The 16,967-nt window shown below is 44.3% G+C and overlaps 1 protein-coding gene across 3 annotated transcripts in view; it reads left to right on the top strand.

Annotated features, from left to right (window-relative positions):
- SHTN1 (shootin 1) overlaps positions 1–14,141 on the top strand; it is a 100,667-nt gene extending 86,526 nt beyond the window's left edge. Inside the window, exons 17-18 of one of the 3 annotated variants that reach the window (XM_047073495.1) lie at positions 4,137–4,187; positions 12,363–14,141. In XM_047073495.1, the coding sequence (XP_046929451.1) occupies positions 4,137–4,187; positions 12,363–12,585 (274 nt within the window). In that variant the 3' untranslated portion in view covers positions 12,586–14,141. The remainder of the gene's footprint in view (positions 1–4,136; positions 4,188–12,362) is intronic. The other 2 variants (XM_047073497.1, XM_047073499.1) reach the window with 2 other exon arrangements.
- Positions 14,142–16,967: the final 2,826 nt, after the last annotated feature.

Raw genomic sequence — 16,967 nt, 5'->3', positions numbered from 1 at the left:
TTCTCTGTGGTTGACTTCTTGTCTTTTTTAACATTTTTTTTAAATGCTCAGGGGTCATTTCCAGTCAGCTCAATTTTGTAGAACTTCTGCATCTTTGTACCTACATAAGATCAAGTTATCAGAGACAGCAGCATACCCAGTTATAAAAGAAAGATTCAGCTATGCTCACTTCTGTGGCCTAAGGTGGACAGGAAGGATTGAAAACCTACTAAGAAGGGTTTTAAAAGAATAGAAACAAAGGTGTTTTCTGTGTAAGACCCTCAGTTGATCAGAAAATTGTAACACCAAGCTATTCCTGGAAAGTTTTTTTTTTTCTTTCAATAAATTCCTAAAATCAACATATATGTGTATTCCAAATAATTGAGTAACTCCAGTCCGGTAAATTATAGTGCCAGAAATATATGGATTTATTTCCTAGGGCCTTATGGGATGGCAAGGGATAGCTTTAATACTTAATTGCAAGGATTAATTAAAATTAACATTCTTGTCACCAGCCTAAGCAGAGCAAGGGTTTTTTATTATTTTTAAGAAAAAGAAGAAAAAGAAAGGAAAAGATAATCAAGACTTAGAGAAGCCTGATTATTTCTATTTTAATAATAGCTTTAGAAATATTTGTGTCCTGTCCTGTTAATTATTTCTAATAAGTATATACTATCTGGTAATAATATCTTGAATCTAATAGCAAATTTGAATTTCATTAATTCTGATTCTTTAAAAAATTTTTTTTTAATGTTTATTTTTGAGAGAGAGAGAGAGAGAGAGAGTGCAAGTGGGGAAGGAGCAGAGAGAGAGGGGGACACAGAATCTGAAGCAGGTTCCAGGTTCTGAGCTGTCAGCACAGAGCCCAAAGCGGGGCTTGAACCCACGAATGGTGAGATCATGACCTGAGCTGAAGTCAGATGCTTAACCGACTGAGCCACCCAGGCACCCCAATTCTGATTACTTCTAATTCAGGCAGGAATAATAATAATAATCTCCCTTTATGCTATGAGGGGTAAAGAGGGGCCAAGCAAAATAAATAAATAAGGAATGCATACATACATAAATACGCAACCAGCCAACAAACCTGATTTTTGCTTTCATGCTCTTTTCTTTTGACAGAGTAATCTGACCATGTTAAATGTATAGTAAGACTCATTGATTCAAGCTGATCTATGGGTGGGATGGTCAATATAAGATAGGGAAAATTCCAAATTATAGATTTTTTTCAAAGATAACTGTTTTATTACTTCCAGGCAGCTACAATACCCGGGAAGAGGCTGAGTGTTTCACAGGGTCAGAAAGATGAGGATGGTTTGTATTTTCGCCTGGAGAAGCCTCGAGACTGGGGAGGGGTGTAGCAGGGAAACGCGGTGCGATCGGTTTTCTAAGCCTGTGCCTTTCCATGTGTGCACCGGGTGGCAAGGAGCGTCAGTTCACTGCCGGAACTGGAGCTCGACTGGGTTTGCCATTTGTGGTCTTTAGGACCTTAGACAAGATATTGAGCCTGTGATCCTGTTTCCGCATGTGTAGAGTGAGGGTAACAACACCCACCTTGTAGGGTTGTCATGTGACTTGCACGATATATGAAAAATATCTCCGTGAATTCTTTTCTTACGTTAAAATTGTAATGTTGGACCATTGCTGCAGAATCACGGGCCAGAGTTGAGTTCAGAGCTTAGACACTGGACACCTGCATTATTGACTGGGCCAGGTTTCCTTGGGAAGGTCACGCAGCCTGTTTTGTTTTCTTTTTGTTGTGTGTTTTCTCATCTAAGATTGAGACAAGTAGATTAGGCCCTCTCCAGAGCTCCCCAAAAGCTCTAGCTTTCCTAAGTCCTCACAAATGTGGTTGCTTAGCAAAGATGTTCACAGTTAAGATAAGGAACAAGAGGGAAGCATGTATTTTCTGCCTGCAACGTGTCCCTCAGTATAGATTTATGGTAAAACCTACAAACCCAGGATTGTAAAATAATTTTTAAACTACCTTACCAGAATTTACAAATCCAAATCTAAATGATAGTTATCCTTCAGAGAAGTACTCTTGGGGATCAGCATACTCACTTGAACCCAATGGCTGTTGTTCCAGATGCTTTCAGACCTGCCTGGGTTAGAGATACATGATCACACAGGAGATAAATTGGATAGCTGGTCCTAAAAGAGAATTAGTGCTAGCATTTCACGTGGGCAAGGACTATTTTAATCTCCATTGTATGGTCAGTGTCTGTTTCGAAATGACTCTGGCTTTTGAAGCTGGATTCACTTTTTGAAATAGTCATCAGTTTGCCACAATTGCAGATGTATATATACGTATATATATTTTTAATTTTTTTAAATGCTTATTCATTTTTGAGAGACAGAGAGAGACAGAGCATGAGCAGGGGAGGAACAGAGAGAGAGGGAGACACAGAATCCAAAGCAGACTCCAGGCTCCGAGCTGTCAGCACAGAGCCCGACGCGGGGCTCGAACTCACGGACTGTGAGATCATGACCCGAGCCAAAGTCAGACCTGAGCTTAACCGACTGAGCCCTCCCCAGGCACCCTGCACAGGTATACATTTGTAATGTGACACAGCGTACCTGGATATGGGTGAAGTCATCTTCCATTTTAATCCTGTGTGAAGGCCCTGAAACACGTTAGCTCCATTATCAAAGAAACCAGGAGTCTAATGCTCTTGATGCAGGTGAGGTAAGTTGGGAAAACATTTTGGGGGTAAAAGGCTACAACATTCCATTGTATATTTTTTTCTCTTTTTTTTTAGTTACTATTTGTTATTTTTCATAACATGTATTATATGTTAATACATATATTCACATTACAATAATATCTGTCCAAGAGGAGAAGTACTTTAATTGCTACAGGCAGGATATATATGTTGATTACAGATGAGGCAATGGGTCATGGCCCCCAGTTCCACTTTGGAGGTTCTGGACTTTGGAATTTTGCTTCCGTGAGGTTTTGCTGTGATTACTGTATTTCACTGACTATTAAGCCATATACTTCCATGTGTTTTTTTAATTCTTCCGAATGTACAGATTGGACCTATCTCCATTTTACAGATGACAAAACTGAGGCTCGTTGAGGCAAACACTTAGCCCCAAATTCTGTTCCTAATCAAGAGTCGGGTCAGATTTCATTTGAACCTGTTTCGTATCCAACTCCAGAGCCCGTGCTTTTGAACTATAGCCTACTGTGTTGAGTGTATGATGAGCTTGAAGAATGGAGGGAAGAAAATGACTATAAGATTGTGTTCTATCGGAAGCAGTGATTCTGCAGTTAAATCACCCCATTGACCCGGTGACACTCACATCCTGCCACTTTGACCCGACACACTCCTAGGTAGTTCGTCTCTTTCCCGACCCCTTCCTAAGGCTAACCTAATCAATTAGAGTACCTCTTCCCAGGGGAAGAAAGTGTTAGCCAGTAAAATAATTCTGAAAAGGGAGCCAAGCCGAATAAGCACAGAGACTTAAAGAGTAGTTAAAAAGAAATCCTTTTAATGTTTTTTGTGTCAAATGTCCAGTAAAGAGGCAAGCTTCACAAATTTTGCAAAGTACCATATCACAAAACCAGCCCAAGCTGCTTTAGTTTTTGGCATCAGTTTCATTTATACTTTTTTAAAAATTATTTTTTGACATTTTCAGACTTTTTGAAGAATAGTTTATTCCCAGGGAGTCAGAAATCTTGAAAGTAATCTGACTCTAATCATTGGTTTAGAAAGGTGTTTTACTAAATGATAATATGGTAATACAAAGATGAATCACTATGAATCCAGTTGTTTGAAAAACATACATTCTATAGCCCAAAATAAATTTAATTCAGTTTATGCTGTACCTTTTTGAGACACCTCCATCTTTGGTCAGTAACTGGTTAGCTCCTTTGAGTTTGTGCTGAAGTGTCCATTGGACATCGTGTTTTTAGGACATCTGTCTTGTAAAGAGAGGCAGGACAAGTGGGCCTTCAGTAGGGACAAAGAGCTGGGCAGAGCTTAGAAAAGAGTTTTGCATCACAGCCAGGCAGAGGCCCAACATGAGCTCTTGTGTTCTTGCCATCTTGTTCCTCTCTGCCTCTGGAGAGTCTCGTCTACTGGTGGTCCTGCTCATCTGTACTGAGCTCTTATTCATCCGTGTTCACTTTTCCTATTAATCACTTTCAGGAAGGTGAATGTCCTGACAGTTCCAACCAAACAAGGCGGTCAACCTCAAAGGTGCGTTCTCATCTCATGTAGTTACTTCTACAAAACCTTGTTTCAAAGGGGAGAACCCATGTGAAAGTGAACTCAGGTTCCATTGTGATTGGTGTGCTTCGCGGCGATTTCATAGCTGGGTCTTCATCTCTCGGCCCTCATTCTCAAAGATCCTGTGAGAACCACAATCCCCAGAGACTCTTGCAGTTAAAGCTTCTCTCACTCATCATGCTTCTTTTCAAACCCCAATCTCCCCCCAGAAGTCCAAGCTTTATCAAGCTCTTCTACTTTCCAACCACCAGACAAGGCCGCTAGCTTGGCTTTTTTGTTTGGGAGGTCAAAACAGGCCACGCTGTGCCCTACACGAATTTCAAAAACAAAAACCCGTGAGGCGGTGACCGGAGTTCAATTTCAGCAGAAAAATGTCCGTTGCCAATGAAACCATTTTTATTGTAATTTGCATTTAATTTCTAGATCTGCAGTGTCTCTAAATACATGTGTCTTTTGTCCCCACACAGATTTATTTTTGTAAGAGTTCATCTTGTTTGAGCCATTAACTAAATAGCAAAAGGGTAGATGATAAAAGATAAAATTTTAGATGTCTCTTGGTTAGTGCGATCAAACATTTCCATGAAAGAAAAAAAAATCTAATTGCCTTTCAGGTTTTACATTAAAAGTAAAATTGATTTTATCATCATTTGACCTCTAACTGGTCTCTTCAGTTTTATGTCATTATTTCCAGTGTAAAACTAATGTAGAAAAATGAAGTTGAAAGACGCTGCCCTTTTGGATTGGAGCTGGAAAATCTGAGCTTCTGAAATCTGTTACCAAATAGAAATTGAGATTCTTCCTTTTAGGGAACCTTGCATAAAGCTCTTGTCTCAAATATTGATCTCAGCTGGAAATTCATTCGGCAGGTCACATAACTATTCCTTGAGAGAGGCTTGGGTCAACATTTTGTGCAAATGGAAAATAGAGAAGTTCTTCCAGACCCTGTGGTGGAAAAGGGTGGGTTTCCTGCCTGTCCCTTCACCCTTCGCCATCATTGCCTCCTCTCCTCCTTTCTCTTCTTTTGTGTGCGTGTGCGTGTGCGTGTGCGTACGTGCGTATGTGTGCGCGCGCCGGTGGGGTGGGGAGAAGAATGGGGGCCCCTTCTCCGTACTTAGTAAGCATTCGCTTCTGAGCAGACGCCACTGGCCAGCAGAATGAACTGCCTGGAAGTTACTGCTTCATCCGATGCGCTTACACAATGAAAGGATTTGCTGTGCCCTCAACTGTAATCTTAGTGCCGTCGAATTGTGTACTCACACCGCAGGAAGTGGCTCTGCTCGGCAAGGCACGACTACAAAGGTCCTCCTTGTGTGCCCGTACATGGATAATTAAGTCTCAACAACAAAATTAGCAGAACAACTGGATGTTCTGGAAGTTGGAGATCCCGTCACTTGGCGTTCTTGTCTTCTTTTCCTCCCCACCCCCCGCCCCAAGGAGTTGCCCTGTGGACCGGCCCAGAGGGCCGCCTGTCAGCATTGTCTTACAAGTGCTCTGACTTGCCCTACAGACAACAACTTCTTCCAGGTTAATCGTTCAGGCTGTAATACATCTAGCGTTAAAATTCTGTCCAGTAAATCTCAGCATGACTCTTAAAATGCCCCTGAGCCCTTCTCAGTTCTCCCAGAGAATTAATTGCCTCCTAACATTTGCCTCCAGTTGCAAACACCTGTGATTTTAAGAGACTTTGCATAAAATGTATCATTTCTGCATAGAGAACCAAATTGCCTTTGGTGCTTTGCAGTTTTTTTTTTTAAGTATCTTTCAGTAGTCTCTGCAGCCTTTGTGTTTCCTTTTATTTATGGATGGCAGTGTGGGGGGGGGTGGTATTTGATTTCTTCAAATAGAAGTAGCCAAATAAAAGTTAAATGCAATTTCAGACCTAAGAATACATTGACTTAACTTCTAAAACCTGATAAACACATTTCCTTTGAAATATACCTTGTCACAGAACTATGAAAAGTAGCACTGTGACTTCCCATCTTAAAAGAGAGTTCAAGGTATATAACTTGGTAAATTTAAGGAAAAGTATTTGAAAAATTAAAAATATTGTTCTGCACCCCTAGAAAAATGCAAGCATTTTATGCAGGCTGGCTTTTTTGAGGAGCCAGTGGTATATATGGTGAATTTTATAGAAGACTTTATGTTCCTTAAATAAGATACTTCTTTTAAATAACATTCCCTGTTAATAGCGGGGATCAAAAATGGATTTTTCATGGTGACTTAAAGTTGTGGAAAATTACGAAAAGCTCAAAAAGTAGCCCAAAAGAGTAGCACACGCATTTCAGGATCTTTGCCTGAGCTGAAATCAATGTTGGGTTCATGCTTTCTCAGTGTTGATTTTGCTGGTGAGAATGGCCCAGGGCATTTCGGGATCTGTGAATGTCCACGGTCCAGCCCACGTTAGGATTAAAAGAAGCGGGCCAGGACTTCGTAGCGCGCCCCACGGTCTGGGATGGAACCCGAGCCCCCATATGCCTGTGCTGCCTTTACTCCACTGAAGAAAATACGGCTCAGTGTGGACAAGGACGTCTTTGCCCAGCCAGCCATTGTTACTTCTGCTGTAAGAAGGAATTCTGGTTGATGGTTAGGGCAAATCAGCAATCCAGAAGCTGATGTCAGCTTTTCAAACCCAAGGTGCTGTTTCGTTGTTTATCAATTTTGTTTTCAGAATTTAAAATTATATCTACTTTTGCATCAGGTAGCAGGCGACCCAAATCGAAAAACTATTCTTTGAGCCTAAATGGAGTTTCGAAAAGTACACAAAGCTGGAAGAATTCAGCTTTGTTCTACCTTCATTACAGTTGAAAGTGTTCAAACTGGTACTAATGACAGACAGTCTCACCTTCTGTTTGAAACCGTTTGGGGAGATTTGGGACAAGCGTGTTAAAATCCCCCAACAAATAGGGTATCTGAGAGAAACACTAAAAACCACCTCTCCTGTAAAGCCGCTCCCGCTCACTGTTGTAGTAACTGTATAAAGGGCTCCGGAAACAAAGTGAGACTTCTTATTTTTACACACGGGAAAATAGAAAGCAGACTTCTTCTTTGGAGTTTTCCCAGGAAACTACTTTATAAAGACAAATTTAAATCTTTCCGTCTTCTGTCCTTGGAGGTGGTAAATACGATTGCAGCTTTATTCATTTTCATTGTAAACGCAGCAGCGTTCAGACCGTCCGGCTGTGCGTCATTTTTTGGACGGCTGCCACGGACTAATGCAGACGTCCCACCGGGAGACCAGAGAAGAACTAGACTTTGATTCACCAGATTGTGTTAAATAGTCCAGCTGTTGCGATTTGAAAGATAGTTACCTCCGAAGTGAAATAGAAATGAACTTGGCATTTATGCCTCCAACCATTTTTATACTGTTTGGCAATCAGCTTTTCAGAGGTAGCATTTTATAAAATAACTCTCACCGCTTAAAAGTTTCATTCACTGTAATGTTCAAAATGTCCCACCTTTATATTATCAGTAAAATTAAGCTTGAGTGATATGCAGAATTTGCATGAAATAAGCATTTCCCCCTTCATTTCGTGAGCTTTGATTGTATTCAATTGAGCTCAGAACCACATCTATTAGGGCTCTTTGGGGCATTAGTTAATTTGAATTGCAGCCGAAATGTTAGCTAGAATGTTGTTGAATATAATTGGAACGTGGAAAGTTGATTTTTGAAAGGAATTTCATTGAATGCAAACAATGATGTGCTTTTTGAAAATTAGAATGCTGTTCCTTTGTCTCTTGTAACACAGTCTGAGAAATCACCGAGTCCCTTTATGAAAGTTCAGTTTTGGCAACGCTGTTTACAGTCGTTCAGGTTTTTGTGGTACCAGTGTGGTTTGGAGTCAGGTCTTTTCCTCTGACTAGCAAGTGGCCCCCACATGCCCGGGCCCCACATTCTGGCTCTCTTGTAGCTGGGGAACAGTAGCTGCTTTCTAAAAGGGCACCCGAGCTGTGTGCACTCCGGCATCGGCTCCGTGGAGCGGCACAGATTGCTACATTGTCTCTGAGCTTTTATTTTGCTTTTCAGTTTTTCTTTTTGTCTTGAAATAGCTCTTGAGCAAACCATCTAAAATGACCCGTGAAAATATTTTGAATGGATCATAAATGACTACCAGTATGTCGCGGTAAGAAAAAGAATACTGGGCCAGGAAATCCAGATTCTAGGATTTTAATCCTGTGTCTGCTAGTAACAAGTTACGCGCCCTTGAACAAATCACTTAACGCACTATTCTTTGGTGTCCTCGTCGAACAAATGAAAAGGTTGGACTAGTTCACGTCAGTGATGCCTTTCAGCCTGAACACCACAGGATTTTAGTCTTACTTTAGAGCACCCATAAAATGGAAGTTTTACATTTGGCGATTTTGTAGCATACAGGAGAAAGGCTGCCATACTTTTCATGAGTACTTAGTTTTACTTCCTTTTTTGTGGTCCTTGCCCTTGGGTGAAGAATTAAAGCAGACAAAGTGAGCAGAATAATAGTATACTGCAATTCCTATCGGATTGTTGCCTTTGAGCCCTTGAGTCTTTCCCTTAGGGGAGAAGCTTTTTTTTTTTTTTTACGTTTATTTACTTATTCTGAGAGAGTGCGCGAGTGTGTGTGCATGTGCCTGTGAGAGGGACAGAGAGAGACAGAGAACCCCAAGCAGGTTCCATGCCCAACACAGAGCTCCACGTGGAGCTTGATCTCATGACCGTGAGATCATGACCTGAACCCAAATCAAGAGTCAGAGGCTTAACTGACTGAGCCACCCAGATGCCCCTATCTTAGGGGAGGAGCTTTGACTTGCTAGAACTTGCCATTGTGGCTGCCTAGAGCAAGAGCCTGGTTTCTTGGCACGGTCACTGATGACACTCTGGCCCTTCCCATGATGGGGATGGAGTCACAATGAGGCTGCAGAAGGTCCCTTGTTCCAGAAGGGGTCCTGGGAAGCGCCCCATGGGAACCTGGAATAGACCTAATGTGTCAAACCCGGAGGAGGTACCAGTCACAAAGGGAAAGGAGGCAAAGGATAGTTTGAAGGGATGGACTCGGAAAGAGGCATCTGAAAACAGGGATTCAGAGAGAAAGAAATCAGTAAACATGCCAAAATTAGCCTGTGGCATTATTGTCCAGTTTCTGAGAGAAGACACCTTTGGTAAGCGGCATGGCGCCGTGGAAGAAGCAGGAAAGGAGAGAGCTCCTGATTCTTGCACTGCCTCTGCCGTTGATGAACCATGTGATTGTAGGCCAGGTTCTCTCCTCCAAAACTCATTGTTCTCATCTGTTAAAGGACCATTTGGACTCGATGATTGCCTGCCGTAGCCCCTTTTGGCCCGAACCCATTGGGATTCCCAGTCAGTGGTCATTATCCGTTGAGAAATCAGTTACTCTGACTCTCAGTGCGTACATTCAGAGAAACTGCCCACGGTGATAACCAACGGAGTTCTCTCGCTGTAGCCTACGGGTGACTTAATAATGAATCAATCTGTAGTTGAGGCACTAAGACAATTCCGGGCCAATTTCATCCCGACCACACAAGGTTTCTGAGTTTTCGATTCAGGTGACATCCCCTCGTTGCTCTTGTGGAAGCCTGAGAGCATTTCCTGGAAGTTTTCACCTCCAGCCGATGCGAGAAGCTTTCTTTAGGGTGTGTTCGTCACCCCTTCACCTGCAGACACACACGGGCGTGAAAACATCCACGGTAGTTCTCCGAAAGTGCCGAAGGTCAGTACGGGTTGACGGAAGCTGCTGACTTAGGAGGAGGCGAAGCTTCATGCCTCGAGCAGACCGGCTGGCTCACGTAGCAGTGGGCTCAGACCCAACATGGCAGAGCCAGACCGGTGACCGGCCTGCGGACTGTTGTGGCTTCTGGGCCATAACAGCCGAGCCAGGCTGGAGCTTCATTTCCTAGGATTCCCGTGCCCGTTTGTTTCCAGGTTAGCGTGGGCCACAGGACAAATTCGCGTGAGCTTTAGAAGGCAGAAGTGACACCGGTGTCATTTCTGTTTTGAAGGCTCTGAAGGTCCGCGGAGGGCAGACGCCGTGACGGTCCATGCGCAGTGTCCCCTAGTTAGCACGTGGTGGCATTTGGCCCACGGTTTTCCCAGCGGCCCCCAGCTCCTCCTCCAGCTTTTCCAACTTTTGGACCAGGTCCATGTGTGGTTCCTGCAGGTCGTCTACGTCGTGGGGTTTGGAGACTGCGAAAGAGACAGAGCGGCGGTTTGTCCTCAGTCTCTCGTCAATTTTCACCCATGTTCCTTTTCAGCTGCCAGGACCGCTGACTTCATTCAGGTCCAGCGTCGGACGCAGAGGCCACAGACTTACCCAGACAGCCTCGCTCTCTCCCTTGCCTGAAGCCTCATTCCAGTCGTGAATCTCGTAGGTCTCTCGCAGTGGTTCCACTCCCGTGACCGTGCCCTAGTGCACACAGTCTTTCAGGCGTTGTCTGGGTCAGAGAAGGTCAAACCGAGTACTGCTGGGGGAACCGTATCCCCTGTTGATTCCCGAAGCACAGCAGATGTCCTAAGAGGCGGATCTGTGGTCCAGGTTGATGGAAGGTGTCCTGGCATTTTCTGATGACAAGGTGTTGTCAAACTGAGGCCAAAACAAAGGGATCTGTCCTCACCGCGGCGTGGCTTTCCTCTGTCTCCCGGTCATCTCTGTGCGCTCGCCACTGGCACAGAAGACCGAGTCATGTGTTAGTCACTGTCGATGGTGGCCAAGTCATGCAGTGTAACCGAAAGGCCAGACGGAGCGGTTTTCAAGCATCAGGACAGATTTCACAGTACTAGGCAGAAGGCGGGAAGACCGCGGTCGTCGGGTTTCAGGTCGTGGTACCTGTGGCCGGAGCAGACAGGCTGCCTTTTCTCAGTAGTCAGGCGTTTGTTCTGATGCTTTCTTGCGTGAGAGAGGCCTCCAGACCTGGCCACGCCAGAGCGTGGGCTTCTGAGCCCCTCACATCTCGTTAGTATTCACTCGTTTATTCATGCCGCCCGTGGGCCCACGCTAGGTGCCGGGTGGAGGTGAACAAAGCCGAGGGTCCCTGTTTCGTGCACGCCTCCCTCTTACTTGAAGAGACAGACGCATTACACAGCACTCATTGCATCGTGACTGTGGTGAGTTCCACCGGCGAGGAGTCGTAGGGGGTGAGGGAGTGTCTGGATGGCTCCGGGGCTCAGGGAGTCGTAGCGGCACCAACTCCCGTGAAGGGCTGGCCGAGCAGTGGACTCAGCAGAGGCGGGACAGGGGTGTGCTGGTTCGAGCTTCGCTTCGTAGCCTTTGCCACGAAGGCCAGTGAAGTCTGAAGAGCCCCTGTCCCGCCTTCCTGACACGTGGCAGGAAAAGACACAGAAGACGTCCCTGTTTTCACAAGGAGATTGTCACTCACACAGCTTGAGAAGCAGTAGCTTCGTGCTTTAGAATAGAAGGGAAGAGAGGAAGCTTCTGTGGGGAAAGAAGCCACCTCTGAAATTCATTAAGAAATTTCGCCAGAAACAGGGTTCTCCTTTAGGGAAAAAGTTGATGGTCACTTAGCATTTTAGCTTATTCTCTGGATTCTTCCATCGGCCCTTGTTCCTCCCTCGCCCCTCCCCAGGTCTTGCCAGATTTCTTCTGGTCACTAATGGCAGCGGCAGGCACGTCTCTCAGCTGCCCATCCGGGATGGGGTTGGCTTCCTTCGCTCAGCGGGGTGGTCTCCTCAGAGCTGATCTGCAGCTAGTTGTTCCCAGGGACAGGATGGGTTGGGGGGGGGGGGTGTCACTGGCTCCTTCTGGCTAAGAGAAGGTGGGACAGGAGTCTAGGCGCAGTGGGACGGCCTGCGCCAGGCACCCAAGAGCTTTGCACTTCTTGAGAAGAGTGTGTAATTAAGCAGGTAGGTGAATTTGGCTTTTTAACACTTCCGTAGTTAATTGCTCTGACTTTTTCCGCCGCCTTTCTCCTGGCCTCCTGCTCCTAATATGTCATCTAATAGCTCCTTTTTCTTTTAATGGCTGGCACCTCAAAGACCACTTTGTGCATGCTAATTAGACTTAGAGCATTTGGGTTTTTTTTTTTTTTTTTTGGTTGGTTGGTCTGAATCCAGGAATATGGAAGCCAAATATTTTCTCTCTCTCTGCTTTTTTGTTTTGTTTTGTTTTGTTTTGTTTTGTGTAAATGTTCTTCCCCTAGGCCTCCCAGTAACACCGGATGCAGGAGCCAGTGCTTTGGCAAAGAGCAACAAGCTGGACCTGTTGTAGTTTTAGATCCTGTTTCCACACACGAACCCCAAACCAAAGACCAGCTCACCGAAAAAGATTCAACTCCACGCAAGGATGACGAAGGCAAAATGAAACCAGAATACAAAGAAGACAGCATGGAAAAAACAAGAGACACAGACAGCTCTCACTGCTGATGCGAAAGCCGACTCGTGTACCAGCCCTCTTCGCCGAGTAGTGATCAGTTCTGGCGTATTGGCAAGGGGGGCTGCCGATATTCTGTTCTTGTCACTGGACTCACGGTACAGGTTCTATTCTGGTGTCACTTTTGTAAGTAATTTACCTATAAACATAAGTAAGTTGTTTAGCAAAATACACATCTGTGTAGGTTTTATTTTTCTGTATAGGGATAAGCTGTTTCGTTTTTGTTTTTCAAATTAGTGTATTAAGTGTGACTTCTTCTAGAAGGTTACAAAAAATTCAGGCGTTTGTCTTTTTAGCTAACGTGCAAACCACTGAACAAACGTAATACTGAAAGTTAGCGGCTCTATGGATAAATGGAGAAACAGAACTGACCAACTGAAGAGGATTTAAAAAGTCCCCAAAGAAGCTTCTGTTTGGGGGCTGATCTTCTTTTGCTAGAGAAACTGCAGTAGCGTGGAAATTGTTAGGCACGTGGCGTACAGATCACTTTCTAGCCTATCCCGAGGTAAAGCATAAAATTCAGGAGCTGCAGGTGCCAAGCCAGTACTCCCATAGTCCGTGCTCCTTGCACACACTGTCAGCTATGGAACGGAAAATCCGTGTGTATTTTCACCGTGCTCAGAGCCTCCCAAGGACGTCGGTGGGAATGCTCTGGTGGCCTGAATGAAGAATGGAGGGGAAAGTCCCAGCCTTGGACTTAATAGAGTATTATCTTGGTAAACAGTGTGCTCCGTGCTAGGAGTTAACTGTTTTCTCAAGTACGAACGTGGCACCAGTGCCGTGGTTTATCGCGATTCTTATGTACAGTCAAGATAAGTGACAAGCACATTTTTTCCTCCTTCACTGCTGTTCCACATTATGCAGGTTTGTTGTATGTGTGTGTGTGTTTTTTTAAAGAAATTAAGTGGTAGTTAGTCTCTAAAAATACAATGTTTCAGTCTACCACGGTGAATAAATAGAAATGTAATCAGGGATTTTTAAAAAAAAAAAAACTTATACAGCTTTTCAAAGTTGATTGTTTCAAAATTGGTGTTTATTTAAAATAAGTGGTAAGGTACTTGAATGCATTTTTTATGACAATGATTCAGTAATGGTAATTTTACTATTAAAGAACGTGAAAGGTTTAGTTTTGTTAGCGCGGCTCAGCATGTAGCTGTCAGGTGTTTCTCACCTAAGGGCAGAAGAAAATGATAGTAATAATTGCAGTAGTTGTATTTTATTTTTGCACGTGTGCTAAGCATAGGCTTGAAGAGGTGGGTAGGCAGGTAAATAAATGTACTTCCTAAATTTGGAGATAATTCTCCTTCTGTAGGTTTGTTATGCTTGACTGTTTCCATGTTCTTCCAGTGATGATTTTCCAGTTACTTATTGGTTTACTCACGGGGAATTAAAATGTAATGTTTTTCGGCTATAACGTTCCTAACCGAATACTATTCTGTATGATCCACTGACTACAAACTGCGTTAACACTTAACACAAGTTCTGTTATGCTGTGATTTGAAGTCTCCTCACCACACTTATTAAAAAGCACTGACAGTTTCCCATTAAAGGTCAGTTGTGGTTATTGAGATTTTGGGGTTACGTCCCCAAACTTGTCATTCTTGAGCAAGAAAATTGCAGACGCGTTGGATGACTTCAGCGATTTTTAATCGTCCGCAAAATGGTTTCTTTGAGGAATTTTGCTCCGTGCTTCTTCGTGCTCTCCTTCCTGTGTCTGTCATGAGGCTGCCGGCATGTGTTTTACACACATTTAGGAACATAAAGACACGTACACTTGTCATTCCCTAGTCATCACACACATCAAGGGGGTGACGCACTTACGCAACCCCCCTCATTTCCAGGGTAGGAGGGTACCTGTTTGGTGAGATGCGCTCCCCGGGCCAGACATCGATTAGCAACCGGGCTTTGCAAATGTTCTTGTCTTGTCTGAGCCACTTTCTTTCCTTCATCGCGATCACAAAGCGTTGAAAGTTAATTTGATCTCGAGGAGTTTGATGTAGGATTTAACTCCTCTTGTTCTGCCTCCAGTATTGCCCCTTTCGCATCAGTTGTGAGGAGGTTCGTCCCTGCTGGGGTGCCGTTGTCAACAAGCTGTTAGTCCAGGACAGGAGGACACAGGAAGACTGGGGTTTGTGTCTTCAAGGTCATTCTTAGCCATTTGCACACACCCGCAAATTAATAGATGATCTTTATACCATTTTAAAGTTGGAAGGGACTGCCATCTTTAAAGTTTTGTTTTCTCTAAAAAATGATTTCTTCTTCTGTTTTGGAACAGGAACTATGCCTCACCTGCTACAGAGTTTTGGACTAGTACTGGTGCGTTTTTATTGCCCGCGTGAGGCAAAGGGATAGACGTACTTTGTGCTCTTGCTATTAAAGAAGGTGTCTCCCTTCTTTCCCCAAAGAAGAAGAATGTAGTTAAAATTCTAACACCCTCTTGTGCCTGGGCTGGTCTCAAAGTCCTCGGCACCGTGGTCTCAGCAGCTGGGCGGTCCCGTGGAAACACTGACTGGCAGGACCCCGCAGGGCTGTACCCGGCCAGCCTTGTTTTGCCCGAGTGAGAAGGATGGGTGACGTGGCTCGGGCTACTCACCAGGAATTCCTCTTTCCTCGGCCTCTTTGTTAACACACAATAACATGTTTGTTGGAAAAATGGAGTAGGACAGGCAAACACGATCATCCGCTCTCTTTCTAGACCATCTTTAGATTGTACGTCAGGTAAATGATGGTCTGTGTCACAGAACCCTGGATGATTTTCCCATGTGTGTTTAATGACTTCTGTCCCGGAACAACTTCAGCGTATGTGGCAGTAAGTTGTGGAGACGGGACACCGTCCATCACCATCCGGGAGCTTAGAATGATCCTCAAGCAGCCCTCGTTGAAAGGATTGGATCGGTTTGGAAGTTTCTTCCTGGCGCTAACATTCCCCAACCCCATTCATTCACAATGGACGTAGGACTAGTCTCTTTGACCTCTTTTATAAATAATAACTTCTATAGCGTGTATAGCGCGTGTTTTATGTCTACGATACAGTGACATGTATGTAGGGAGAGAGAGAGAAAATGTAAGTAGAAGCAGTGTTCGTTACATGAAGAAATTCGAATGCTCCTCTCCATTGGCGGCCCTGGGCTTCAAGTTAGGAAAAGGTGGACAGGCTGTGTGCCTGTGTGCAAATGAAAGCACTGACCCGGTTGAGGTAATAAATGACCTCTTTGGTTCATTTAATTTAGTTACTGACTTAGTTTGCATATTTTTGCTCTGGTTCCATTCATTTAATTATAATTTGTGTTATGGTCCAGGGCAGACTGGTGATTCCCCGTATTTCAGGTGCGTGTGGCTATGTGCGAAGGCTGTGTCGAACGCCAGTCATGTGCTGCCTGCCTTTAAAATGAATTTTCCTGCCAGGTTCTCCTACCCCATCACGTGTTGCTGAGCACCGGGACAGGCAGGAGCAACCACAGATCGCGACATGGTTCTCCCACCGCCGCCCCGTGTGCGCTGAGAGAGCCCGCCCCTGAGCCAATTTTCAGTCGTTGCTTTGAGCGTAAGCCCTTGGCTTTACCATAAGGCCCTTAAGTTTCCCCGTGGGTACTCCTCAAAAGGGAAGCTTCTCAGCGTGCTCAGTAAAAACATACAGAATAAATCGGAAATCTAAACTTCACCAACTCTCCCGCAGGTCAGTGCATAACAATTTTCATAGCTTTAGAGGAAAGCAAATGGTAACTTTTAACAGAAGCTAAATTATATATAAAGCAGTAGGACACTATTAGATCTATAGGTATGTGTTTGAATAAATTTGTTTCTGGTACTTTTCTGCTATAGCCCCGACGCTGGCTTATACGAAGGGCACTTCAGTCAGCCTGTATATCATTTTTAGTCCCCTGTTTGTTAGATGCCGTAGTATAAATAATTGCCAGTTAGGAACCTTAAGGTTATTTATTCATTTAATGTGTTTTGTTCATTTATACTGATTTCTTTTTCCAAAGAGGATCTAAGGACACGCACAAGCATATAAGTAATATAATAAAGACGAAAATTTGGGGGAGGGAACCAGGGAAAAGGGAATTGACGGTAAGGAGGGAAGAGGAAGCTGGCGGTCACACAGACTGTGGCCTCATACTTGTGCGTGAGGCTGTGGCTACTACAAAAACGCGTCTGTGCTTTCTGGCACGGAATTAGAATCTGCACTCAGTGAGGAGTCAACGGCAAAAGCGTTGGGCTCTTTTACTGGGTCGTGGCCCCCCAGTGGACAGGAGGGCTGGTATACAAACAGAATCCCCACGGAAATGGGTGGCTGGAAGACGCGGTTTACAGGTATGATTTCAGGCCGAAGGGCTACGTACCGATTTTACCGAAGAGTGAAATCCAAAGAGTC

This window comes from Lynx rufus, unplaced genomic scaffold (genome assembly GCF_022079265.1).
Source record: "Lynx rufus isolate CCGP_SWC_20201006 ecotype Redwood Valley unplaced genomic scaffold, mLynRuf1.p SCAF_11, whole genome shotgun sequence".
In the NCBI taxonomy this organism is placed as follows: Eukaryota; Metazoa; Chordata; class Mammalia; order Carnivora; family Felidae; genus Lynx; species Lynx rufus.
This window is presented reverse-complemented; position numbering and strand designations above follow the sequence as displayed.